Source organism: Falco naumanni, chromosome 2 (assembly GCF_017639655.2).
Source record: "Falco naumanni isolate bFalNau1 chromosome 2, bFalNau1.pat, whole genome shotgun sequence".
NCBI lineage: Eukaryota > Metazoa > Chordata > Aves > Falconiformes > Falconidae > Falco > Falco naumanni.
In genome coordinates this window covers 32,044,570-32,065,931 of record NC_054055.1, presented here as the reverse complement: position 1 = coordinate 32,065,931, position 21,362 = coordinate 32,044,570, and the positions used below count along the sequence as shown (strand labels likewise).

Sequence of the window (21,362 nt, the reverse complement as noted above, 5' to 3'; positions counted from 1 at the left end):
ACAAATGGAGTTAACTTGTAATATGAATGACTGGTAGGAAACTTACTATTTTTACTTTTCTGTTTCACATCTGTCATTTAATTAGCAGAGAGTATACCAGATTGTTCACATTACCAATCCCCTTCAGATCACAAATAATGACAAAATTTGTTAGTACAAACTATTCAATAAACCACCTCTGGAAAAAAAAAAAAAAAGAAAAAAAAAACGAGTAGCAGCCATCTAAATCAACTATATGACTCCATCACATTTACTGAGCTCATTAGAAAAGTTATTAGTATAAGTGAACCCATCAACTTTCCCAACATACAACCACCAGAGCATCAGTAACTCTTTCCTTTTCCTTCCTGCACTGAATTCAGTAGTGGTCTTGTAAAAAACAGCAGATATCCTAGTCTTGCTGAAAATAAAAGCAAAGCATGATGTAATATTGCGTGACACTTGCTGAACACAAACTGGATGTGGGGATACGTGTGTCTTCCGTGACAAACCTAGGAATTGTGTCCCCCTGTCTAGGAACTGGGAATCCAAAATAGCAAAAATGGTTCTGTCTTGTCCCAGTCTTGCTATAACAGGATGCTCACATGTTCAGCATAGGATAGGTACAAGCCATTAAGCCGTACAACCATGACTTCACACAGCCAATTCTGCCCACTCGCATTCCTCACAACAGCGGCAATCCTTCTCTCCGTGCACTGGGTCAATCCCCTGTAGCTGGTTCTTATGCAACAGCTTGCTGTTAAAGGAGAATTAATTACTTTCTGCAGCAAGCAGAGCTGGAGCCAGCAGCAAGACAAATCTAAATTGGCAGTATGATGCATGATGTATAAACTCTTCACGGGTTACAGTAGAAAGAGGTCTCTCATTCCACACCAGTTTCATTCTATGTTAACTACATAAACATTGCAGCCAGGGATTAATAATAGAAAGCAATTTAGCAGAATAGCTTTACATTTCCCTTTGAAGGGAGGAGGGCAACAATGCAGTCCTGAGTTTGGCACATGCTGTGCCTGGGGACAGTTGAACCAATTCATCATCTGATGACAGCGTTAAAGTGTTGCATGTTTTGAAATAATACTAGGTATACAGAGTAAAACACTGAATCATAGAAGGAAGAGGAGGGTAACGTATGTTTAGTCATCTAGCCAAACCCTTTTATGGTATTTCAGCCATATAAACTCTAGTACTTTGTCCAGGCTAGTTTTACTATTTCACAATACACCTAAATGTATCTTTAACTGCTCTTTAATTACTTCACCTGACACAGGGCAACTAAAGGTACTTCTGCTTTGAAGATGTTCAAAACTGTTGAAAAGCTTGTAAGAGGAGAAACTCCAGAGTAAACTTCTAATGAAAACTTCTGCTGTTAGGAGAATAAAATCATCGGGTCTTCCCTGATACGCTCGGCTTCTACCACTACAACACATTGAAAGTACAATTCCTCTTTGCCTCAACTGTTCATGCCTTCCATTACTGATACCGCGGTTACAACTGCCTTAAAACTGGCAGCTGATAATCTCATCTACTGATATAACGTTACCTTCTCTTTCAGTTCACAAAAGTCACTGACTTCTGTCCTCCTCTCTGCAATTCCTACACAAATTCATCTCATTAAATACACGGCCTCCACACAGCACAGACTACTGCAACTTTAACTCAGTTTTGTTTCAGTCCCTTCTTTCCACTTTCATCCTATACCTGGAACCGTTTATCAATCCATTGTATTACACTTGTAGCCTCTCCTCCTTTAAAACTTCATCCTACATTTCACGGCCAGGCAAAAGCAAAAAACCAAGTATTTTTAAAAAACATTGTTACCAACTACATATTTTGGCTTTTCTAACAGGTAATCTTCTGTTTGGCTATGTTAGTTTTATTCTTGTAAAGCAGAAGAAATCTTGAACAGAAAGATGAGGATTTCTCAAGTAAGATGCTCAGTTATAACAATAGCTACTAAGTTTCAAACACATATGCAGATTTCTTGAATAATAAACCCCACCACATCATTATTTCCACAATCAGTATAGCACTAAGAAGTTGAAAAAAGCAAACGTTAAGGTATTTGTCTGTTTACAAAAAAACCACTTGCAGTACTACTGGTAACAGGTAGAGTGCTAGTGAAATTTTCCAGACCCAAGGGCATACCAGATGACAGGATATAGGGAGAGGAATAACAATAGGTAGTTTGTTGTATGTCAGTATGATTCATTGTAAACAACATGGGAAAAGTGTTGTTGTTTTTGGTTTTTTTTTTTTTAACATAAGCACAAGCCTAACTAGGAAGGGACTTTACAGGGAAATTCTCCCACTGCCTGTAAAGGGGGGTACCAGAATGACTGTACCAGACAAAATGACCAGGTGGAGAACTCCGGAAATGAACAGGCAACGCAAAATCCAAAGGTGGAGAACTAAATGGCAATGATAAATTTGCATGCCATGCTGAACTGTGCCAGATGACAAGGCAGGAAGCAGGTTAAGAGTCCTGACTCACTAGTGTTTTCTTCCTGGCCTTTTGGCTTGCACCTGTAGTTGCAATTTTTTATAGCTTAAAGAGGGGAAAACAAACATCTGAGAAGCCAGAACAGGAAATTGCGGTAATCATGCCTCATCAGTCAAATGCAGTTATGTTTATATTAAACAGTTTAATTTCTCAGAAAACAACTGTTTGTCTGAAGAGAAGTCCTCCTTACCTGAGCTTCATACTTGACAGCGGCGGAAAGAAGAGCAATGGCATTCTCTTCACAAATGCCTTGTTTGATCGTTTGCTGGCAAAGCTTTTTCAACCTGTTTTCTCTATACAGTGTTGCCAAATCCAGCAGTCCTGTGAAAATTCACACAGCTTTAAGTATCCTGGCGCAAAACATACCAATTTCTTTTCAAATTGATCAATTACCTTATTGTTTTAGGCTGAATTAATCAAAGACCTGTTCTATTTTTTTCCTCTCTAGATGATGTGTACATTTTTAAAGGTCCTCAAAAGACATATCAATAAGGGACCCTTTTATTACCATGCAGGTGTTCTGTCATCTTGTTCACTGTATAGGATCTCATTCTAGGTGTCAGTTAGTGACTAACATCCTCTTAAATTCATGCGGGGAACAGCTCCCTTTTCATTCATGATCAAATCACCATAGCAACTCAAACAGAAAAGTTTTAGGATGGCATTACTGCCTTTTTAAGGAAAAAAAAAAAAGTCCTTAATATGAGAAACAGGGAGTTCTTTTTGAACACTTTTCATCTTTGATCTTACTGCATCACCACAACTCATTCTGCTTGGGCATGTTTCCTGCTACTGCATTCCTTCTTCCTGACACTGCTAAACTCAAGATTTAAGTGCTAATAAAATGAAAATTAACAAGCCGTGCTTTCCTCATTCTGTTACAATACACAAATTGAACTTTTCAGAAACAGTAACCTGGAGTTATTTCCATTTATAGCAAATACCTATTGCATCCTCTGGAGGCAGCCTAATGTTGTCTGTATACAGGTATTCCAGGAAGGCTCGGTAAACAGGATAAGAAAATTCACTCATTTCTATAATTTCATCATCGTTATTCAATATGGAACGAAAACGTTCACACCTACAAAACAAGAACAAAGACTGTATACTGTAAAGAGTTAAGCTTGAAAGATGAGCTGCACCAAGAATTTGATAAAAGAATAATAATCAGTCAGTCATAACAGGCCGAATACAAACCCATAAACTCTAGTTACCTGATTTCTTGGTTTGAACACGTTCATTTCCTTAAGCCTTATAAGGCTTTTAAGCCTTATATATATATATAAAATTCAGATTTTACCTTTATTTCTGTTGCTAATGTTTTATGTTAGGCTCCATTTCTCCTTACAGTATCTTTAAGGATGGTCCATGTGTTTTTGATGTAATTTTCTTATTCTACTTTAACTATGAATTCTATTACCCGGCTCCCAACAGATAAAGTTCACAGTTAATCTAGACAATTCTCACATTTCAACATGCTTTCCCCCAACGTGATCTAGTGAGGAAAGAAATTATTATTATTTTAGGTAGCATTTATTCCAGTGCCAGAGTCCATACACAATTTAGCATTAGATTTAATCATTATACTCAAGGATTAAAATATTTAAAGCGAAGACACTCTCACCAGATCTTTTATCACCTTTTTCTTGTAAGTCTGAATACTTTTGTGACAGACAAGGTACAGACAAGAAAAAAGCACTGCCTTTGATAGCTGTACTCTGCAACTTACAGTTCACATTAACTTACAAGTCACTGTAACTTACTGCTCCCTAAAAAAAGAAATACTGTAATATTTGAATTTTTTTCAAATTTTTTGATGATGTAAATGAACATCATCATCTCTGATAACTTTTCCTACAACAGCCACAATGTAATTGGACTCTTTTATATTGCACTACTTACTTTCTAACTCTCCCACCACGTCAGAATTCACTTTTCTTTTACTAAAACTTTTATGTAAAAGGTAGGTTGCTTTCCTTTTAATGTCTCTGGGACAAGTCTGTGCCATAAAGACAGCATAACTTAAATACAAGTGAAAAACAAATAATTGTTTTATTAAACTTCTTCACATTTGAATTTACTGGTTAAAGATTTTTTCTTAGTATTTTATTTTGTTATTTAAATAAATTTCAAGTCAAATGAATAAAGAATTTTAAAGTTATTATCTAGCTTCCACGACATCTTTTACCACATTCTGGATTTGGAAGAGGGAGACTAAACCCATTGCTTTGTTTCCCAGAGCCTCATGTTAAATAGTGGTGACTGTGCTATCCATCCAGCTGTGGAACAGACCTTGGGAACAATCTGTTGCGCCAGTTCCACCACACAAAAGCAAAAAGTCAGAGAGAAGGTGGTAAACATTGCTCCCTTAAAAGTAAGTAAATAACTAAAAATCAGCTGGTACTCATCCTTCAGTTTGCAAAGTACCTTGGAGTGACTTATCCTTTGGAGTGCCTCTCTCCCTTCTATCTCTGAGCAGAGACAGAGCAGTCACCTAAATCTGGCTGGCTAAATGCAGAGCAGACAAATCCCATGGACATACTCTTACATATCTGCTTCTGCAGGCAGTAAGTTGCTGGGGCAGCCTCTTACTGAGCTGGGTGTTGCCCTGCCATTTCACCACCATCACAAGCAAATACTACCAACAATATGATCTAGTTGAACAGTAGGCATAGAACAAGATGGAAAAAAGTCTTCGTAAATAGTAAAGTAATGACTCGGTAACGAAAAGGAACTTTTACCAGCACTGCATTGATGACAACGCTTTGGAACAGGCTGAATGCTGCAAAATACCATTTTAAAAACATTATCCGCTGATAGTTGCATCATGAGACTATAAGGCTTAAAGGAAATATTAATTTTACAGATTGTGCCTGATGCTTTATTATCCCTGCATATTATTTTGATAATGCCATACATTTAAATCCATTTCAGAATTAGACACATTTGCTTCCCAGAATGCCATATAACCTGAGAAAAGTAGAGCAAGAAAAAAGAAATAAGGAAAAGGTACAAATAGTTTGATTATCAGGAAAAAGAACTTCAGAAACATTTTGGGGATACACAAGATTTGAAGTGGTATCTGATGAAGGATATGTGGTGTTCCAAACAAAGAGGGTAGACTATAAGCTAGAGTGTAATATACAAGCAATGAAACCAGAGAAGAAAATAGTAATACAGGTAACTAGAGTAGTAAGAAAAGAGCAGAAAAGACCAAAAAAGGGAGGCAAGAATTAAAAAGGAATGTTAATTTTATGCGGTAATATACAAGAAATCACCAATGGAACCCAGGAACAAAAGTAGGAAGACAAAAGTGATGATGAGCAGGATGAGATAGCCAAGTATTCTGTGAAAGAAAAGAGCAAAAGTTATTCTAACAATGAGGAGGGTGGAACAGAAGCAGTTAGCAAGTCAGAAGAGATCTAAAGCAGTGTCTCTAGAATATCCTAGTAGAAACTGTGCCAGCAATAACAAACTAATCTCTGCATGTTAATAACAATGCGATTACTCTGTAGAACTGCATATGTCAAATCTCACTGTAAAGTGTTAACCTGCAAAAAGCTGTAAAGTCAAAAATGAGAAGCCAGCTTAAAATTCAAAGTCATTGTTAAGAAGGTTTAAACCAAGTAGGCAACAAAAAAGGAAAAACAAATACAATCTGAAGAGTATCTGTAGAAATTGCTGAAACAACTGAAGGGTCCTGTGAAAGGAAAGAAAGGCAAAAATGAACACAAACCCTTCAAATCATCCTAGTGGAGGAACCCAAACATGTAAAGGAGGAAAAACTGATCCAACTGGGAAGGCAGCAGAAAGAAATGAGCCTTTTCCTCAGCAGGAAAAGGTTTTTAAAAATCAGGGTCAAGACTGTTCAGGTGGCATGAAGGAAGATACATGTCAGATGGAGCAAAGTGATGAAAAGGCTGGTAGTAGCCAGCATGTTTGGTAAGTCCAAGCAGCAAGGAAATGCAGAAAAGAGTAACAACGAAGAACAGCAGGTAGCAGGTAAACCCCTTGGCTGAGGGAGAAGGAAGTTTGTAAGAATAAGTCAAAAATTTTGAGCAGTAATGACTCAGGACAGTGGAGTACACTGTACAGTTTAGTTTATATTTAACTCTACAGTTTGTTTCTTACCTAATTTTGAGAAGAACTTTATGAACATGAATATATTTTCCATCCACTAGAACCTTCAGGTCTGCAGTTTCAGGGTTGTCAAATTCCTTCTTTAATGACTGGGCTACTGTTAGATGGTCATCAGGCTCTAGAAAAGGGGAATTAATAGTAATACAGGTATCTCTCATGATAACATCCTGGGTATCTGTCAGCAGTTAACACTCTTAATAAATACAATATCTCTTTAAGACTAGTAAAAAAACAACTCAGCAGACAATGTGTTCAGTATGAAACCCCAGAAAAGCTAATAAATGGCAGCTTTCTTCAGTCCTTACTAGTTTCCTACTCCAAACAAATACCGCTACTAAAAAACCAGTAAGTCCCATTCCTCTGATCTATATAAGGCCAGGAAAAAAAATGAACAGTCTCAGAAGTTTAATGCTGCACCTGATAGCAAATGCCATCAGTCATTACTGGGTAAATTAATCTAAATGCAAAGTGTTAATTATAAGATACCCAAAAAGTCAATAAAAAAAAAATCACAATAAGATTTTCTAAAATACTCCCATGAGAAGACAGTATCTTACAGCATAAATAAAGCTATTACATAACCAACATATTGGTTGCAGTGAAACTACCCAGTACAATATCCCTAAATGTAAATACCAACAGTTACATGTCTATTCAAAAAGCGTTTTCCATAGACTTATGGTGTTAGAAGCACTATGTGAATGTCTGCATATTCATGTTTGTCATACGTATGTATATCCTACGGTGCACTTGACACTTGCCATTATTAAGTTACTAGACAGCCTTGAAAAGTCATCCATCGTCTGCATAAAAGTTTTTAAATCCTGAACTGTTCCCAAATCTCCCATCATATTTGGTAACCTCAGAGAACTACCTTCTTTAATATTACTAAAAAATTAAACCGCCCAAACCTCATTCTGAACCAAGAAAACATTTTGTCTTCTGACCATATAAATACACATTAGTGGTTTATACAAATTTTGTGGGTCAGTAATAAGATGTTCTCTACAGCAAATTACATAAATGCTAGGTCCTGTAGCCTACCAAGCTAGAAATAAGAGTAGTATTCTGCTGGAAATGGGAAGACCTTCACCACAAGCTCTACAAAAAAACTCAACAAACACAGTTTGATATTGTTACACGTCGTTTAGCATGGTATTTTTCATTTCATTTAGATCATGTCAATTACATTCAGTTATACACAATTAGGGCAATAATCATCAAAGTATCTTGATGTTGAAAGGAGTTGGGGGGTGGAGAAACCCAATGTAATGATAAAAAATCCTTCTGAAACAATGACACTGTAAAAGACTGTGTCTGTTCTTATTTTGTACAGCGTGGTTTATTTACTCAGACCTCTGCTATCCAAGTAAGTTAATTTTAGCCACCAATGCAAAGCTGAAGCTCTTCTTCAAAGTTAACTGGCAATTCAGATGTCCACCAATACACATTTCCAGATGACTTCTACAGCCAGCAGAGTTAAACTGGATATAGTGGAGTTCAGTTATGAAATTCTCAAGAGAGAATGATAGCTGTTTTTATTTGTTACAGCAGTGAAGGAGGGACCAGAGGAAGGAAACGAAGAGGCAGTTTACACTGAGAAGGCACAAAGCCAAGAAAAATCCTTAGCACCCGGTACTAAGAATTGTAATAGAAATGTTAGAACTGCCACAAACAGAACGAAGGGGAACGCATAGATGGGGAAGTGCCAGTATACAACAGACAGAAGGGCTGTAAGCGTGACAGATGTCCACAGCACCTAGTTCACCAGATGTTAAGATCCCAGGATGCAGCTGCCTGATGATTCTAACCACACGTAGATCAGGAGACAAACATCAGTGAGTCAGTCTTGACGCCTTGCCAAGGTGGGACAGGATGAAGAGACTAGTCACTCTGAGCCCCTAGAGCATGCAAAAAGGCACACCTGAAACCAGCAGAGAGTCAGCTAACTAAAATGAATCCAGAAGACATGATGAGGGCCTGATAGCCAGCATCCTTTGCCCTGTGTCATCACAAGGAACTCTGCTCAGACCACCTGAACACATTTTTCAGTGCCAGGATGCTGGACAAACCACTTGGCACATATCAGAATGTGGGTATGAAAGTGCATCTGAAATTAGTTTTGTTTAAAAATAAAATAACGTTTTCCTCCTGTAAGGATTCACCTTGTGCTTTGGTACAATGTTGCTACAGTGTTGCAACATTATTTCCAAAGGGACCAAGAAGTCAAGGTCAAAAAAACAAAAATAAAAGGAGCTGCTACAGTCAAAAACAAGTCCCAAGATGTGAAGCAGTGCAGGGAGCCTGAGTGCATTATTCACAGTGGCAATGAAGGTGAGGATAAAAGATGGGCTGGGAAATAGTTATAAATGTAGTCTTAACCACGTGGTGTTAAACTGAGTGAATATCTATGAGTATTAATGAGCAATATGCTTATTATAATAAATGGTTTACCTGGAATCTTCAACACAAAGGTGGTAATTACATGAATGAGCATATATAATACCACTCAGGATTCTTAGCTAACCTAGCATTTCTGACCTAAAATAGCATTTGTAGAAGATAAGAAAAGGTGAATTTGCAGAAAGGAGTACTGAAAAACTGTAACACAGTCTGTCTCACTTAAGCAGTTGTCTCCTCTGTGAGGAACTAAATAAGGAATGATATGGTTTTTGCTTCCCGTCTTCCTCCACTCTCCTTTGAAAAATTCCTTAATACTCTGCACTAAACTGAGAACAAAAGGCAAGAGAAAAAGTAGAAAGGAAATTCTTATAGTACGAAGTACTATTTTAACAGGGCAAGAAGAAATGGAAGCTGAACAACCCCAGAACCCTGCTAATGTACATAGGATACATGTAACTGAATTTGTTATTAAGCTACATATACTAATAATGTCCCATTTCCTTCATAAAATACCCAGTTCTTATGGAAGAAAATTCTGAATAATATACTACAGATACTCTTATGTGGAACTGACAACAACACACACATATTTACATGGAATGAACAACCTCATTGCCTGAGATTTTAATGCAGTAACACAATTTACATCTGATCTAGTAGTAGGCAAATATTAGGAATATTAAGAATTTCCACAGTTATAAAACATATATCTTACAGTTCTGAACAAGACACCCTAGAAAGCACACGTGCCTCAACCTATGTGGGTCTTCAGACTGTGCCCTAAAACATGAATTCCGGTGAAGCAGTTTCCTGACAACAGGATTCTCCATTTAATTGTCTAGTCTCTCAAAGATGAAATACAAATACTATTAACAGAATTTCCTTACCTTGGTATCCAGAAAACACCAAGGGAGGAAACAAGTGTTCTACAATGGTCAAACAAAAGCATACAGCAACACAAAAGCGATTGCAAAGGCAGTACAGAAGTGGAATAGAAGCATGATGGACTCAGTACAGCTCAAACTACAAATTACAAGTTGCTTCATTCCAGCATTTAGCATAAGCTCCCAGATGATACCTACAAACAACCCCAAGAATCTCACCTTTGATTAGGTCAGCAAAGCCAGTAACTTAATTAGCAACCCATACAGAATTGAATTTGAGGCTGAGGAATGAGCTCTCCATTAGTGCTATATACTTAACACTTTTTAGTCAAGACCAGCAAGACAAGCCTTAATGTTAATCAAATAACTGAGATCCAGCAACCTGTCTCTTCAGAAGTGCAGGTCATGATCACTTGTGATGAGACTAAGTGCCTGTGGCCAGTTCTGAACACGGGAATTTGGCTCCCTCATTTCTCAGTTGTCTACTAAAGGGCATCAAGGAAAGCTGCAGGGTTCCTAAATGTTCTGCATGGCTCCTCAAGTCTCCCAATTTAAACTCAGTTTCTCCACCCATGGCCACTGTACAGCAACATTCAGTGGTTATACAAAAAAACCCCTCCCCAAACCCAAGGCATTTCCCCACAGAAATGAACTACATCAATAAAACAATTGTTTAGCACTGCCATCAGGCCTTCGCAATTTTTACAATTCCATATTACCAATTACACATATGTAACATATGATTATGCTTCCCAGTGTATATTTTTGCAAGAAATTAAGATTAGACTTCCAATACACGCAAATGTTTTATGTACTAATGATTCTATTTAGAAGGTGTCAGAACAAAAAAAAATACTTTTAAGCTCACCTACTGACAGCAGACGCCACATAACTGCAGGAGTAGCAAAGCAAGCAAACACATCATCAGTGCAGGCAAAGTGAGTGAGGTGGGGAAGGATCACTGACTGCCCACGGCATTGGCCCCACATGTACACCTGGCCGCTCTGGGTCTTGGCAGCTGACGTGTGAGCAGAGTGGCAGGCTGCAATCTCTGTAACTCTGAATTTACAAGCAAACAAAGAAAAAAAGGCAAGTCACTCTCAGAAGAAGAAAATACAGTGAAGCTCACTACCTCCTGTCTTCCTCTGTTGCAAAACATTTGTAAGCATGCATTTCCAATTGCAAGAATGTTTTCTGATCATACGTAGCAAAATTAAAAGGGCTATCAATGTTCCTTCAAATGGCATGCGCTCAACGTTTCTCAATGAAAAAGCATCTTGGGAGTGGTAAGACACTCTTGCAGCAGAGCCGTGTATCTGCTGCAGCACATGCTCTAATGAGCCCCTTAGCTCCCTCAAACAGAGTTTCAAGACTCTGAATGTCCTTGGTGGTGCTAAGCAGTGAGGTGAGTGGCTGCATTAAGCTGTAGAGAACAGGAACTTGGAGAAGATGGAAGAGGAAATGAGGAGACATTTAAAAAAAAAAGGGAATTTGCATTTTGGCTTATAATTGAAAGTTAATGAAAAACTTTTTCCTGCTTGCTTATCGGTAACAGTTATAAAACAACAATTTAAACATACTTTTAATTAAAAGAATGTAATTATTCACACAATTACTATTACTGATGTTTAACAGACTTTCATTTTGAAAATAAAAAATCAGAACCAAACAGCACTAAAAGCTGTTTCTAAGTGTATTTTAGCTACGTTAGGCTATCTTGCTAATTCAAAAGTTCATTTAGGATTTCAAAACTTGCACCGTGTACAACATTACACAATCCACTGTTTTACAGCATGAACTACTGCTTGTTTACTTGTTTCCCCAGCTGTCTGGGGAAAACGGCTGGGAAGCAACTTGCTTAAAGCTGTACGTACAAATCTTGCAGGCTGTAGTGAGTGTAATATTCTCACCGACACCAGGAATACATATTCTGGCCAACAAAAGGCACAACATTAAAACCTGTATTAAAACGTGGTAACATTTTAACTGCAGCCAAAATTCTGGAAAAAAAAATAATCAGCTACATTTTAAGCAAAAGCACAAACACACAAAGAAATCAAAACCTTAAAAACAGGTCATGTCTCATCACCGGAGCGAGTTGCCTCTTACAGTACTGTACACAGACATAAGTTTAAGAGGAACATCTCACTTTTCTTATCATTCACAACAGAAGGCCAAAATCAAGACCTTAGTAGTAAGGAACAGATTCAAATTTCTGGCCACATATATACACAGCTTTACATTAGCCATAGAAATAACCACCCACTAACCATCAAGGCCTTACTGGAAAATATTTAACTTCTGAAAAATCTAAGCTTAATTTTCAGGCAACAGAACTCTCTTTCTTTCTCTCCTGGGTTATGAGCTGGACTTAACAGCAGAAATAACACAAATTCCAGATGTCCAATTTTACTTTTTCTGTATGTACTTCTTGTCAAAAGTAGCATACTAAAAGTCAATTTATATTCAGAAACAATAAAGCTTTTATTGTTGACTTCAAACAATGAAACTACACCACTGAAGAGAAACTGCAATTAAGGCCTATAAAGTACAGTGTGAGACGAAGCAGAAAATAGCACATTCAGGCTCAGAACATTCAGTTTCTCTTTCACAAGGGTGGTTATATGGGGCAGATTCAAGCACTTTCACTGAAAATTCCATTCACATTTAGCAGAAGAACTACTACAAAAAATTACAGGCCATTTCTTCCAAAAAACAGATTAAAAATGCCACAATTTTTCTGTAGCTCTTCTGAGAGTATGACAACTAATGTCTGACTGCAAGACTGTAAGCATTACCTGTCCTTATCCACCATAACTGTTGTAGGATAAGACTGGTTACTTTTATTCCCAGTACCTAACTGGCCATGTGAATTGGCTCCCCAGGCATATATCTGACCTTCATCTGTTAGCACTAATGTATGTGCATAGCCACAGGCAACCTATAAGGAATAATAAAAAGAACAATCTCATTTTTATGTAACAGTAAGTTAATACATAACAGATAGTTACATGTTATGCTATACATTAATGTTACTGATTCTATATCAGTGTAAAAATTAAAAATAATTACAAATAGAGAAACATTCATTAAAAAGGGAAGCAAAGCAGATGAGGTGACTGAGGAAAAAAGGTACCAGTGAGGAACCCTGCCAGATCATCTCAAGAGTACAGCAAAGGAATAGCTAGAAATTGAGGAAGAAAGAAAACTATATGACAAATATGAACAGCATGCAGAAAGAGGCAGACAGTCTTGTATTGACCTTGCTCTATGGGCAACTGCTCCAATGTGAATATCTTACAGGCCTGTAAAAACAGGTGAGGTCTCCCTGTCTGCTCCTCTACTCCCTGACTGCCAGCCACCCAGAACTGTCCACTCCCTGTGCCAGCTCCAGTGGACCCTCTGCTGAGATGAGTTACATCATTCGAAGAAAACTCTCCACAGCTGGGCCTGAGGACCACCAGTGCCCACACAAGGTGATCAACAGAAGCAGCCAGTCATGAAAGAGGGAAGAAATGAAACTCTCCATCTTGATGGCAGTACACAACTGTCAGCTCATACCTTCTTGTGGAAACCCACTCGGTCCTGCTGAGCTGCCTCCCCAGGCACCCCACACAAGGTTGCTTGAATACTCACTTTACGACCTATATATGCAGCACATGCTGCACATACAGATAACACAATGGCAAAATTACCAGCAACACTCTTGCTCTGCATGAATTAATATAACATTATAGCTAGATGGCTATCAATTCACATTGTTCAAAACTAGCACACATCTTCATATAATCTGTAAAGCAGATATACTGTAAGTACATGTAGTCCACTGACATCCATGAAGCATATGATGGGCTTAGATGAGATAAATCCTGAAGTTATTCACTGATTGGAGGTATACAACTTGGTATTAATCAGTATCAAGCAAATGAAGTGGATAGAAATAGGATCCAAGTCAAACCTACCGGTGCACTCACTCTCTAAACAGGACAATAAATACAGGGGAAAAATAATATTCCCTTTATTATGTTACTCTCCAACACCGTTAACAGCAAAGCTACTGTTTGTATGAACTGAATGTAAAACTATCATTAAATGAGTTTATTTTAAAAGATTTATAAAATCCAAAACTTCCCCTAAATCCAAAGTCTATAAATCCAAAGTTCAAATTAGTCCTGTAAATTTTCACCAGGTTACAAACCCTATATTTTCTAGCAGAATGTGTCATTTTCCTGACAGTATCCTCTATTTTGGATAAATCAATTAAAAACTGAACTGAAAAGTTCTACAGTTACTTTAAATATTTCTTATCAGTCAAAACAGGTTATCAGTTTGCTAGTTACACTGTAGCCAGGCTATTTGATAAAGTGTAATAACCACCCAAGTTCAAGACTAACCATAGAATCATGCCAACTGTTGACCAAAAGCAGTTGGAGACAATTTCTTCAGACTCCAAATACCACTTAGTCACTGTGGCTGGACTGCAATTCTAAAAGTGATACTCAGTCTGCCAGAAAGACAAAATGCTAAACTGCAGCATTTTCCCAGAAAAGACAATGGGGGTTAAATGAAGAATGGGGTTAACAAAGGCTTTCTTATTAACTAAAATAAAAAACAAACAAACAAACAAAACCCCTGTTACGTTTCCCAGGAGAAAAAAAAAGACCTAACATTTCTAATGGCCTCATCCTCTTTCAGTAAAATCCTGACCTCATTGAAGCCAATGGCAAAATTCCCACTGAACTCCACAGGGCCACAGTTCCTCCCCTACTGACAAGAGGTCCATTTTAAGATACATGTTTTTATTCCGATTAATGGCCCTTTAAATAAAACCCTGTTTCCTTTAACTTTAGAATATGCCTTAGCATATTTTCATAAAAGGTTTGACGTGGAGCATCACACACATACCCGCTGTACACGAATGCCTTGCAAAGCTGCTATTCGGCAAGGTGTTGGCTGATTGCCACTGCTGCCCAGCCCAAGCTGGCCATTGCCATTGTAACCCCAGACATAGACCTGAAAAACAGAAACAAGGAGTTTAACTGCTTGCTACTATCTACTTCTTTTGAAAGCAATGTAACTATTTCAGAGTTACAATGATAATTTTCCTTAATACTTTCCATCCCCACACCTCTAGAATCTGTACTACATAGGTAGATACACACAAACACATATATACAAACATACCTATATATATACACACATATATATACACATACATATGTGCATGTTGTTCTGTACTGCAAATTGTGGATGCTGTTTCTGTTTAAAATACCAACTGCATGCTCATCTAAAATTCTAAACTTTCATATTCGTGTTGCTTTTTAAGAGTTAGATTATGTAAGACTACAACATTTTAATAAGAAGAGTATAAAATAAGTGATTCATGTGGCTGTTTCCCAGCACAGAGCAAATTCAGCATGAATACTCTTTTTCAAAGAGCTAATTTCTCATTCAAAAATCCTCTAACAGAAAAGAAAACACGCTAAACCAAATATAAACTGGAAGCTATGAACAACAGTTTGATTGAGCAGGCTGTTGATAGCTTTACGCTGAACATAAATTATCAGGCTTCAGTATTTCCCTTTCTTAAGTGACATATGTTCTACTGTAGTCAATAGCTACTTAGGTCTAAACTGAAATGCTTGGAGTAATAGAGCTAGAGAGGATGTAGGCTGCCCAAAATCTTCAGTTTACATGAACTAAACCAAGAACACAACAACCTCTTTGTATCTTTGCAACGATAAAGTACTAGAGGGATTCAAAGGGTACTGCAGCAGAACAAATATATGCAATGTACTTTTATTTTCTGCTTTCTCTTGACAAGGTGTGCATATGAGCACTGAAAATTAAAATAGCATTCAGATTATTCTCACACTCTTGACACTTAATATTCTAGTTTCTGTTTGAATATTCACTTCGCTACCTATGTATTTTATGTTTCTATGAATGCTAAAGACAGCAGTAGGTTGACTTAATCGGCACTTTCATTTTTGCTAGAATATAATATCAGCTCTAAAAATCAGTAAGTTTCTGATATAAATGTAATTATTTTTACATATGAGAACATGAAGCTAGCATCAAATGGAAAGTATACATATATAGATTTGATGTGATTTAATCCCCAAATTTATAAAAATCTCCTGACCTTCACAATACTATTTTTACTTCACAATTGTATTTTCAAGTAAACCTGAAATTTCATACTGGAATTCCTTCAACTCAAAGCCAACTTCAATAGCTGATAAATAGAAACAGCTGCTGAATTTTATGAGTAATCTCATAAACCAAAAAGCCCTAAACCAAATTTTAGTGAATAATTTTCCCTGTTTCACTACCTCCTTTCTAAAGGAGAAACCATAATCAGCATGGATAGGAAGATGTGCTTAAATATGTCAGAATGATCAGGACTATTCATGACAAGGGGTTTTACAAGCAGTATAAGCAGGTAGATTTGAGGGAGTCTGAAATGGTACACTTCCTTTTTGAGTAGTAGCTCACTACTGACAGATCTGAAATAATCTACATCAAATAAAATTAAGTCAGAAAATACACTTAAAATTTCTTACCTCTCCATTTTCCACCACAGCCATAGAGCACATCTGTCCACAAGCTATATTAACTACTATTTTATTTTGTAGACAGTTGGTAACTCTTCGAGGAATTGGTTGATTAGCTGTTGAACCAGATCCGACTTGCCCTGAGTTATTATAACCCCATGTGTATACCTGGTGTAAGAGAATTGTCATAAAAGAATGCTATATAATATACAGTTCAAAATACATATGCAAGAGAGGAAAAAAGTTATATGCATAAAAAACCATTTTGAGTTCAAGCAGATTTATCCTTTTGAAGATCTAGGAAGAAATGCAGCTTTACAGTTTAATTGTTTCTTTCAAAAATATGCAACTCAATTTTATAAAACTATACCATTCTTTTCTGTTCCTCCAATTAAAGGTATGAGGCAACATGACAGCTACGTTTATGCTGGAAGAGTCCATTGCTAGTTTTCTAGAACCCGAAGTAGAATAGCTAACTGGACACAAATGGCACTTTGAAGTAAATGACAGAAAACTTTTTACTTTGGTGGGCAGAACTCCTTAGATGAATGTGATTTATATTATTGTCAGCTTTAATGCCATTAAAGCATCTACAGTATAGTATAGCATAGGAAGGAACTACCTGCCCTCTGTAAAGAAATTATAATTGATTATTCCAAGCAGATGTGTTACAAAAATCAATGTTCTGCATGCACTTCAAAGCAGCTAGACCCTAACAGGTTTTCCATTTTTATCAAACATTTGTGTTGCATCAGCACTGCAGGGCTAGCAAGAAGCAAGGTCTAATGTTCTAGGTACACAATAGTTTCCTGTTTCTCACATACATGAATTTCATGAAGAGAAGGAGAAAAAAAAAAAAAAAAGAGATTAATTCCAGCTATTCTCACCTCTCCATCAGATGTTAACACCATGGAATGATGAGAGCCACAGGCAACTTCAATGACTTTCTTGTTCACCAGGTTAGTAGAGACTTGACAGGGGATGAAACCATGATTTGTTGTGCCATTGCCCAGCTGACTATAAGCATTATGACCCCACGTATACACTTCTCCTTCTAAAATAAAATTTTCCCAATTGAAAAGTCAAATTCAATAACAATATACATATTTAAGCGTGTATGTATATATATATATGCGCGCCCTTTGATGCTCAAGTGCATTGACTTGCTAATGCTACCTTTGCATAGCATGGATGACAAATCCCAAAGGATAGTATCACCATAATCTTAGTAAAGGAAATCATGTAGTTAAAAGAAAGGAGATAGTGCAATACAGAAGAGAAAAGGATGAAATGACAGTCAAGTGTCCCCATTTCAATTTGTTACTGACAATCAATCACAATTTCTTGTCTACATGTTGGCACTGTTTCCCGCTTTGGAAAATTCAAATAACAAGCTTCACTCCTTGACAATATGCACGAGGATGCTTGTGAGAAAAAAATCCTATTACGTATTAATAAACATAACATTATTTACTTGTTATTCAAATGTACTATTCACGTCCTCTATTTTGAGAAACATGCTAGTAAAATTAGGAATGCGAGAAATGTCTGACTGGGTTAGACCAACGGTCCTCCTAGTGCAAAATTCTGTCTCCAACTGGCAATAGAAAAAAGCTGCTGTTCAAGAGAAACATAAGCCTGGTCACTTTTTGTAGTTCCCAAGCATTTACAATCACTAGAGTACAGATATTACCAGGTACTTCTGGTTCTGTTGTTATCCATGAAGCTAACACCTTTTTGTACTCACTTTCACCGGTTTTAAATCAAGTGTCCTCTAGTCACAGTTGTGCAGGATGATGAATAGCTCTCCTGCATTCATCTTGTCTATTATGAGCATTATCTTAATTTTCTAAACCTAAATCATATAATTATTGTATGAGAGCTAGGTTTGACATACAAATCCATCCAATTTCTAAGGAGATCACCAGGATCTCCTTATCCTGAAGGAGGATTCCCTCAGAACTACAAAGTGTGCATCTGTATCAAGATCTATAATTGTGGTTAGATGAGGTTATCCGCATTAAAGTGCTCCTGGGTTGGGACCACAGACGGTAAGGCTAGCTGGAACTGCATGCCCAGAAGGTATATGAGCATGGAGCCGAGTGAAATTGACGTTTCACAGCAAAACATGCTACATTAAACCAGTATTTCTGGTCTACAGTAACAGGTTAGATTGATTACTTTATCCTGTCAAAAGCAAACAACCTTCCCTTCCTTCCCAACCTGAGAATATAAATTTCAGTAAACAAGTGAAACAGCCACATAGAAATATACAATATAAACTGGAAATGATAGTAATTAAAGAATTGTGAAATACATAATGCCTGTCTGAAAGGTGGGTTAAAAAAGGCTGTGCTGAATGGAAGTTATTCATGTGAATGGCGTTACGAGTAAAAATCCTCAAGGATTAGTCCTGGACCTGTTCTTTTGCAGTACTTTATTATCTGGGTAAGGAGTACGAGCGTCAGTGAGATCTGCCAGCAACAAAGCTCAGAAGAATATAGATAAGATATATAAAAAGCATTCAGAATGGCCCACCCTGAAGACTGGAGAAAACAGTGGAATGTAATTGAATATAAAGAACAGTCACACATTTATAATTTCTCTCACCTACCCTTCGTCATCTAATTTAGACTACTCAAAAAGATTTATTCTCATTAATGGAGAAAGAGACAAATGTTAACATCATCAGTCAGACTAACAGAACCTCACTGGGAACACAGTATTAGTCATTTGTCTTCGAAAATAATGTGCTTAATTATGAACAGAAGGGCCACTAGCATGATGTGGATAACGGTGTGTCAATAAGACAAGTGAAAACAAAAGGCTGAGAGGTGATATAACTGGTCTTTTAAGCACATCCAAAAGTAGGTACAGGAGGGAAAAGATGCATTTTAGCAAAAGGACAACATCAGCACAAGAACATAGGGGGATAACATAGCCACTGATGCGTTTCAAAAGCAATCAATAGTTCCAAACCGCAAAGTAAAAATTAAAACCTTCCCAAAGTGGCAACAAAATTAAAGGAGAGCCTGAAAAACTTTTGAAAAGAACTAGCTATAACAGAACTAGCTGACACATCACATTCACCAATGAAAATATGTTGGACTTGATAGCCAATGTCTATCCCAATTCTCTCGTATTACCAGCACAGACCTTTCACACCTGCTGGACTAAGTAAAGTGGATTATCTGGAAAAGCAATATTCAGATCATACTTTACCTTCTGTAGCAAGAACAACATGTGGGCCACTTCCATAACTCAGACAGGCTATCTTTTTGCCACACAGAGTATCTAACCTCCTCGGTTCAATAGTGCTCTGCATGTCACCTGTTCCCAAACACCCACTGCAGTTCATGCCAAGCACAAAAACCTGTTATAAAAGAACCACAGAATCATAATTTAGATTGGAATAGAGGACCTTCTCTAAAGGTCAACTAAACAAACCCCCAGCTCCACAAAGGTCTAAAGAGATTAGCTGACTCAAGGCTATGTCCAGTAGAGTCTTGAATACCTCCAAGGAAAAGATCTCACAACCCCTCCAGGATTTAACCACTCACAGTAATTTTTTTTTCCCTAATGCTGACTCAGCCTCTCCTCCTATCACTATGCACCTTGAAGAAATGTCTAACTCCACCTTCTCTTTATGCTCTGACTGTGGTAGGAAGCCATTAATTTGAATTGAAAATATTTTAGTAGCAATCAAAACAAATCAGACATTTTTGCATGCAACTTTTTTAAGATATACTATCATAGTACTGGCTTTCAGAATAACTTGATACATAAATTACTAAATATGTCATGTTCATACACATTCTTGGACAATTACCTCATCATTTTCAGTTGCATACAACACTTCATTACCAGCATTGCCAAATACACAGGCTTGACGAATTAACTTGAGCTCTTCTTGGGAACAGAGAGAAAAAATGGGCCATTTCCCAACATCCAGCATCTTCAGGGCTGACAATAATGTTGCCTCCAAGACCTGATATTATGAAAAATTATATAAAATACCTAAACAGTGAGAAATGTATACCTTTGCACAGTAAAAAGGAAAAAAAATTCTACTTTTTCAACCACAAACCAGTATTTTAATTCTAGAAGGGAAGCCATTAAAATAAACTATATCCTGATCCAGAAAAAAAGTATCTATATGCATGGAGAAAAGTACCTTATAAGATTAAATGGTGAGGTTGTATTTTCACTGCATTCATACAACTTAACTGCTAGTTTACAGAATTCAATGTACAGGATTCTAACATAAAGTGTAAAGCATACATTCAAAACTTGAAATTAATTTGTCTTTTTCTCCAATACTAAAATTCCCGTTAAAAGATGAAACCATAAAAAAAATCTGCCCAAGGATACACGCATCTTTGATAAATATACACTTTCTTTTTTTAACATTGAAAATGGAAACCTGAGAAAACTTGAGAAACTTTTTCCTTTCTCCTTTACTTCTGAAATTTACTTGTGTTTCAACAATTCTTGAATCTTTGGGAACTTCCTAAGAATATCTCCATTTTATGTAAGTAGCCATATGATTAAAAAAAAAAAAAGAAAAAAAGATAATTGAACATTTTCCAGCTTATCCAAGCACAAATTACAAGTTTATAGTTAAAGAGAAAGAATAATAAGTCTCTCCAGACATTAAAACTAGTCAAGCTAATGTCTGGATCTTATGCAACATTTCTACCGCTTTATCATAGCACAAATCAGAAAAATGTTGCAGTACCAAAATTCAATGGCAAATTTTGCACAGAGCATGCATCTAATTTTTTTTACTGAAATTAAAATGGCTCTGAATGTGAAAGCAAAGCGGCATTACTTGCCAGATCAGAAGGTAAGTAAGAACAGCTTTTGCCTATCACAGGC

At 37.0% G+C, this 21,362-nt stretch overlaps 1 protein-coding gene across 13 annotated transcripts in view; it reads right to left on the bottom strand.

Moving 5' to 3' along the window:
* LOC121083434 (RCC1 and BTB domain-containing protein 2) overlaps positions 1-21,362 on the bottom strand; it is a 46,732-nt gene that overhangs the window by 2,960 nt on the left and 22,410 nt on the right. For 12 of the 13 annotated variants that reach the window (XM_040583851.1, XM_040583852.1, XM_040583858.1 and 9 more), the window contains 10 exons: positions 20,314-20,472; positions 19,707-19,857; positions 17,372-17,538; positions 16,494-16,652; positions 14,833-14,940; positions 12,726-12,868; positions 10,796-10,986; positions 6,632-6,758; positions 3,445-3,581; positions 2,691-2,821 (listed from right to left, as the gene is read on the bottom strand). In XM_040583851.1, coding sequence (XP_040439785.1) covers positions 2,691-2,821; positions 3,445-3,581; positions 6,632-6,758; positions 10,796-10,986; positions 12,726-12,868; positions 14,833-14,940; positions 16,494-16,652; positions 17,372-17,538; positions 19,707-19,857; positions 20,314-20,472 — 1,473 coding nt within the window. Of the gene's footprint in view, positions 737-2,690; positions 2,822-3,444; positions 3,582-6,631; positions 6,759-10,795; positions 10,987-12,725; positions 12,869-14,832; positions 14,941-16,493; positions 16,653-17,371; positions 17,539-19,706; positions 19,858-20,313; positions 20,473-21,362 lie in introns of all 13 variants that reach the window. The other variant, XM_040583862.1, reaches the window with a different exon arrangement.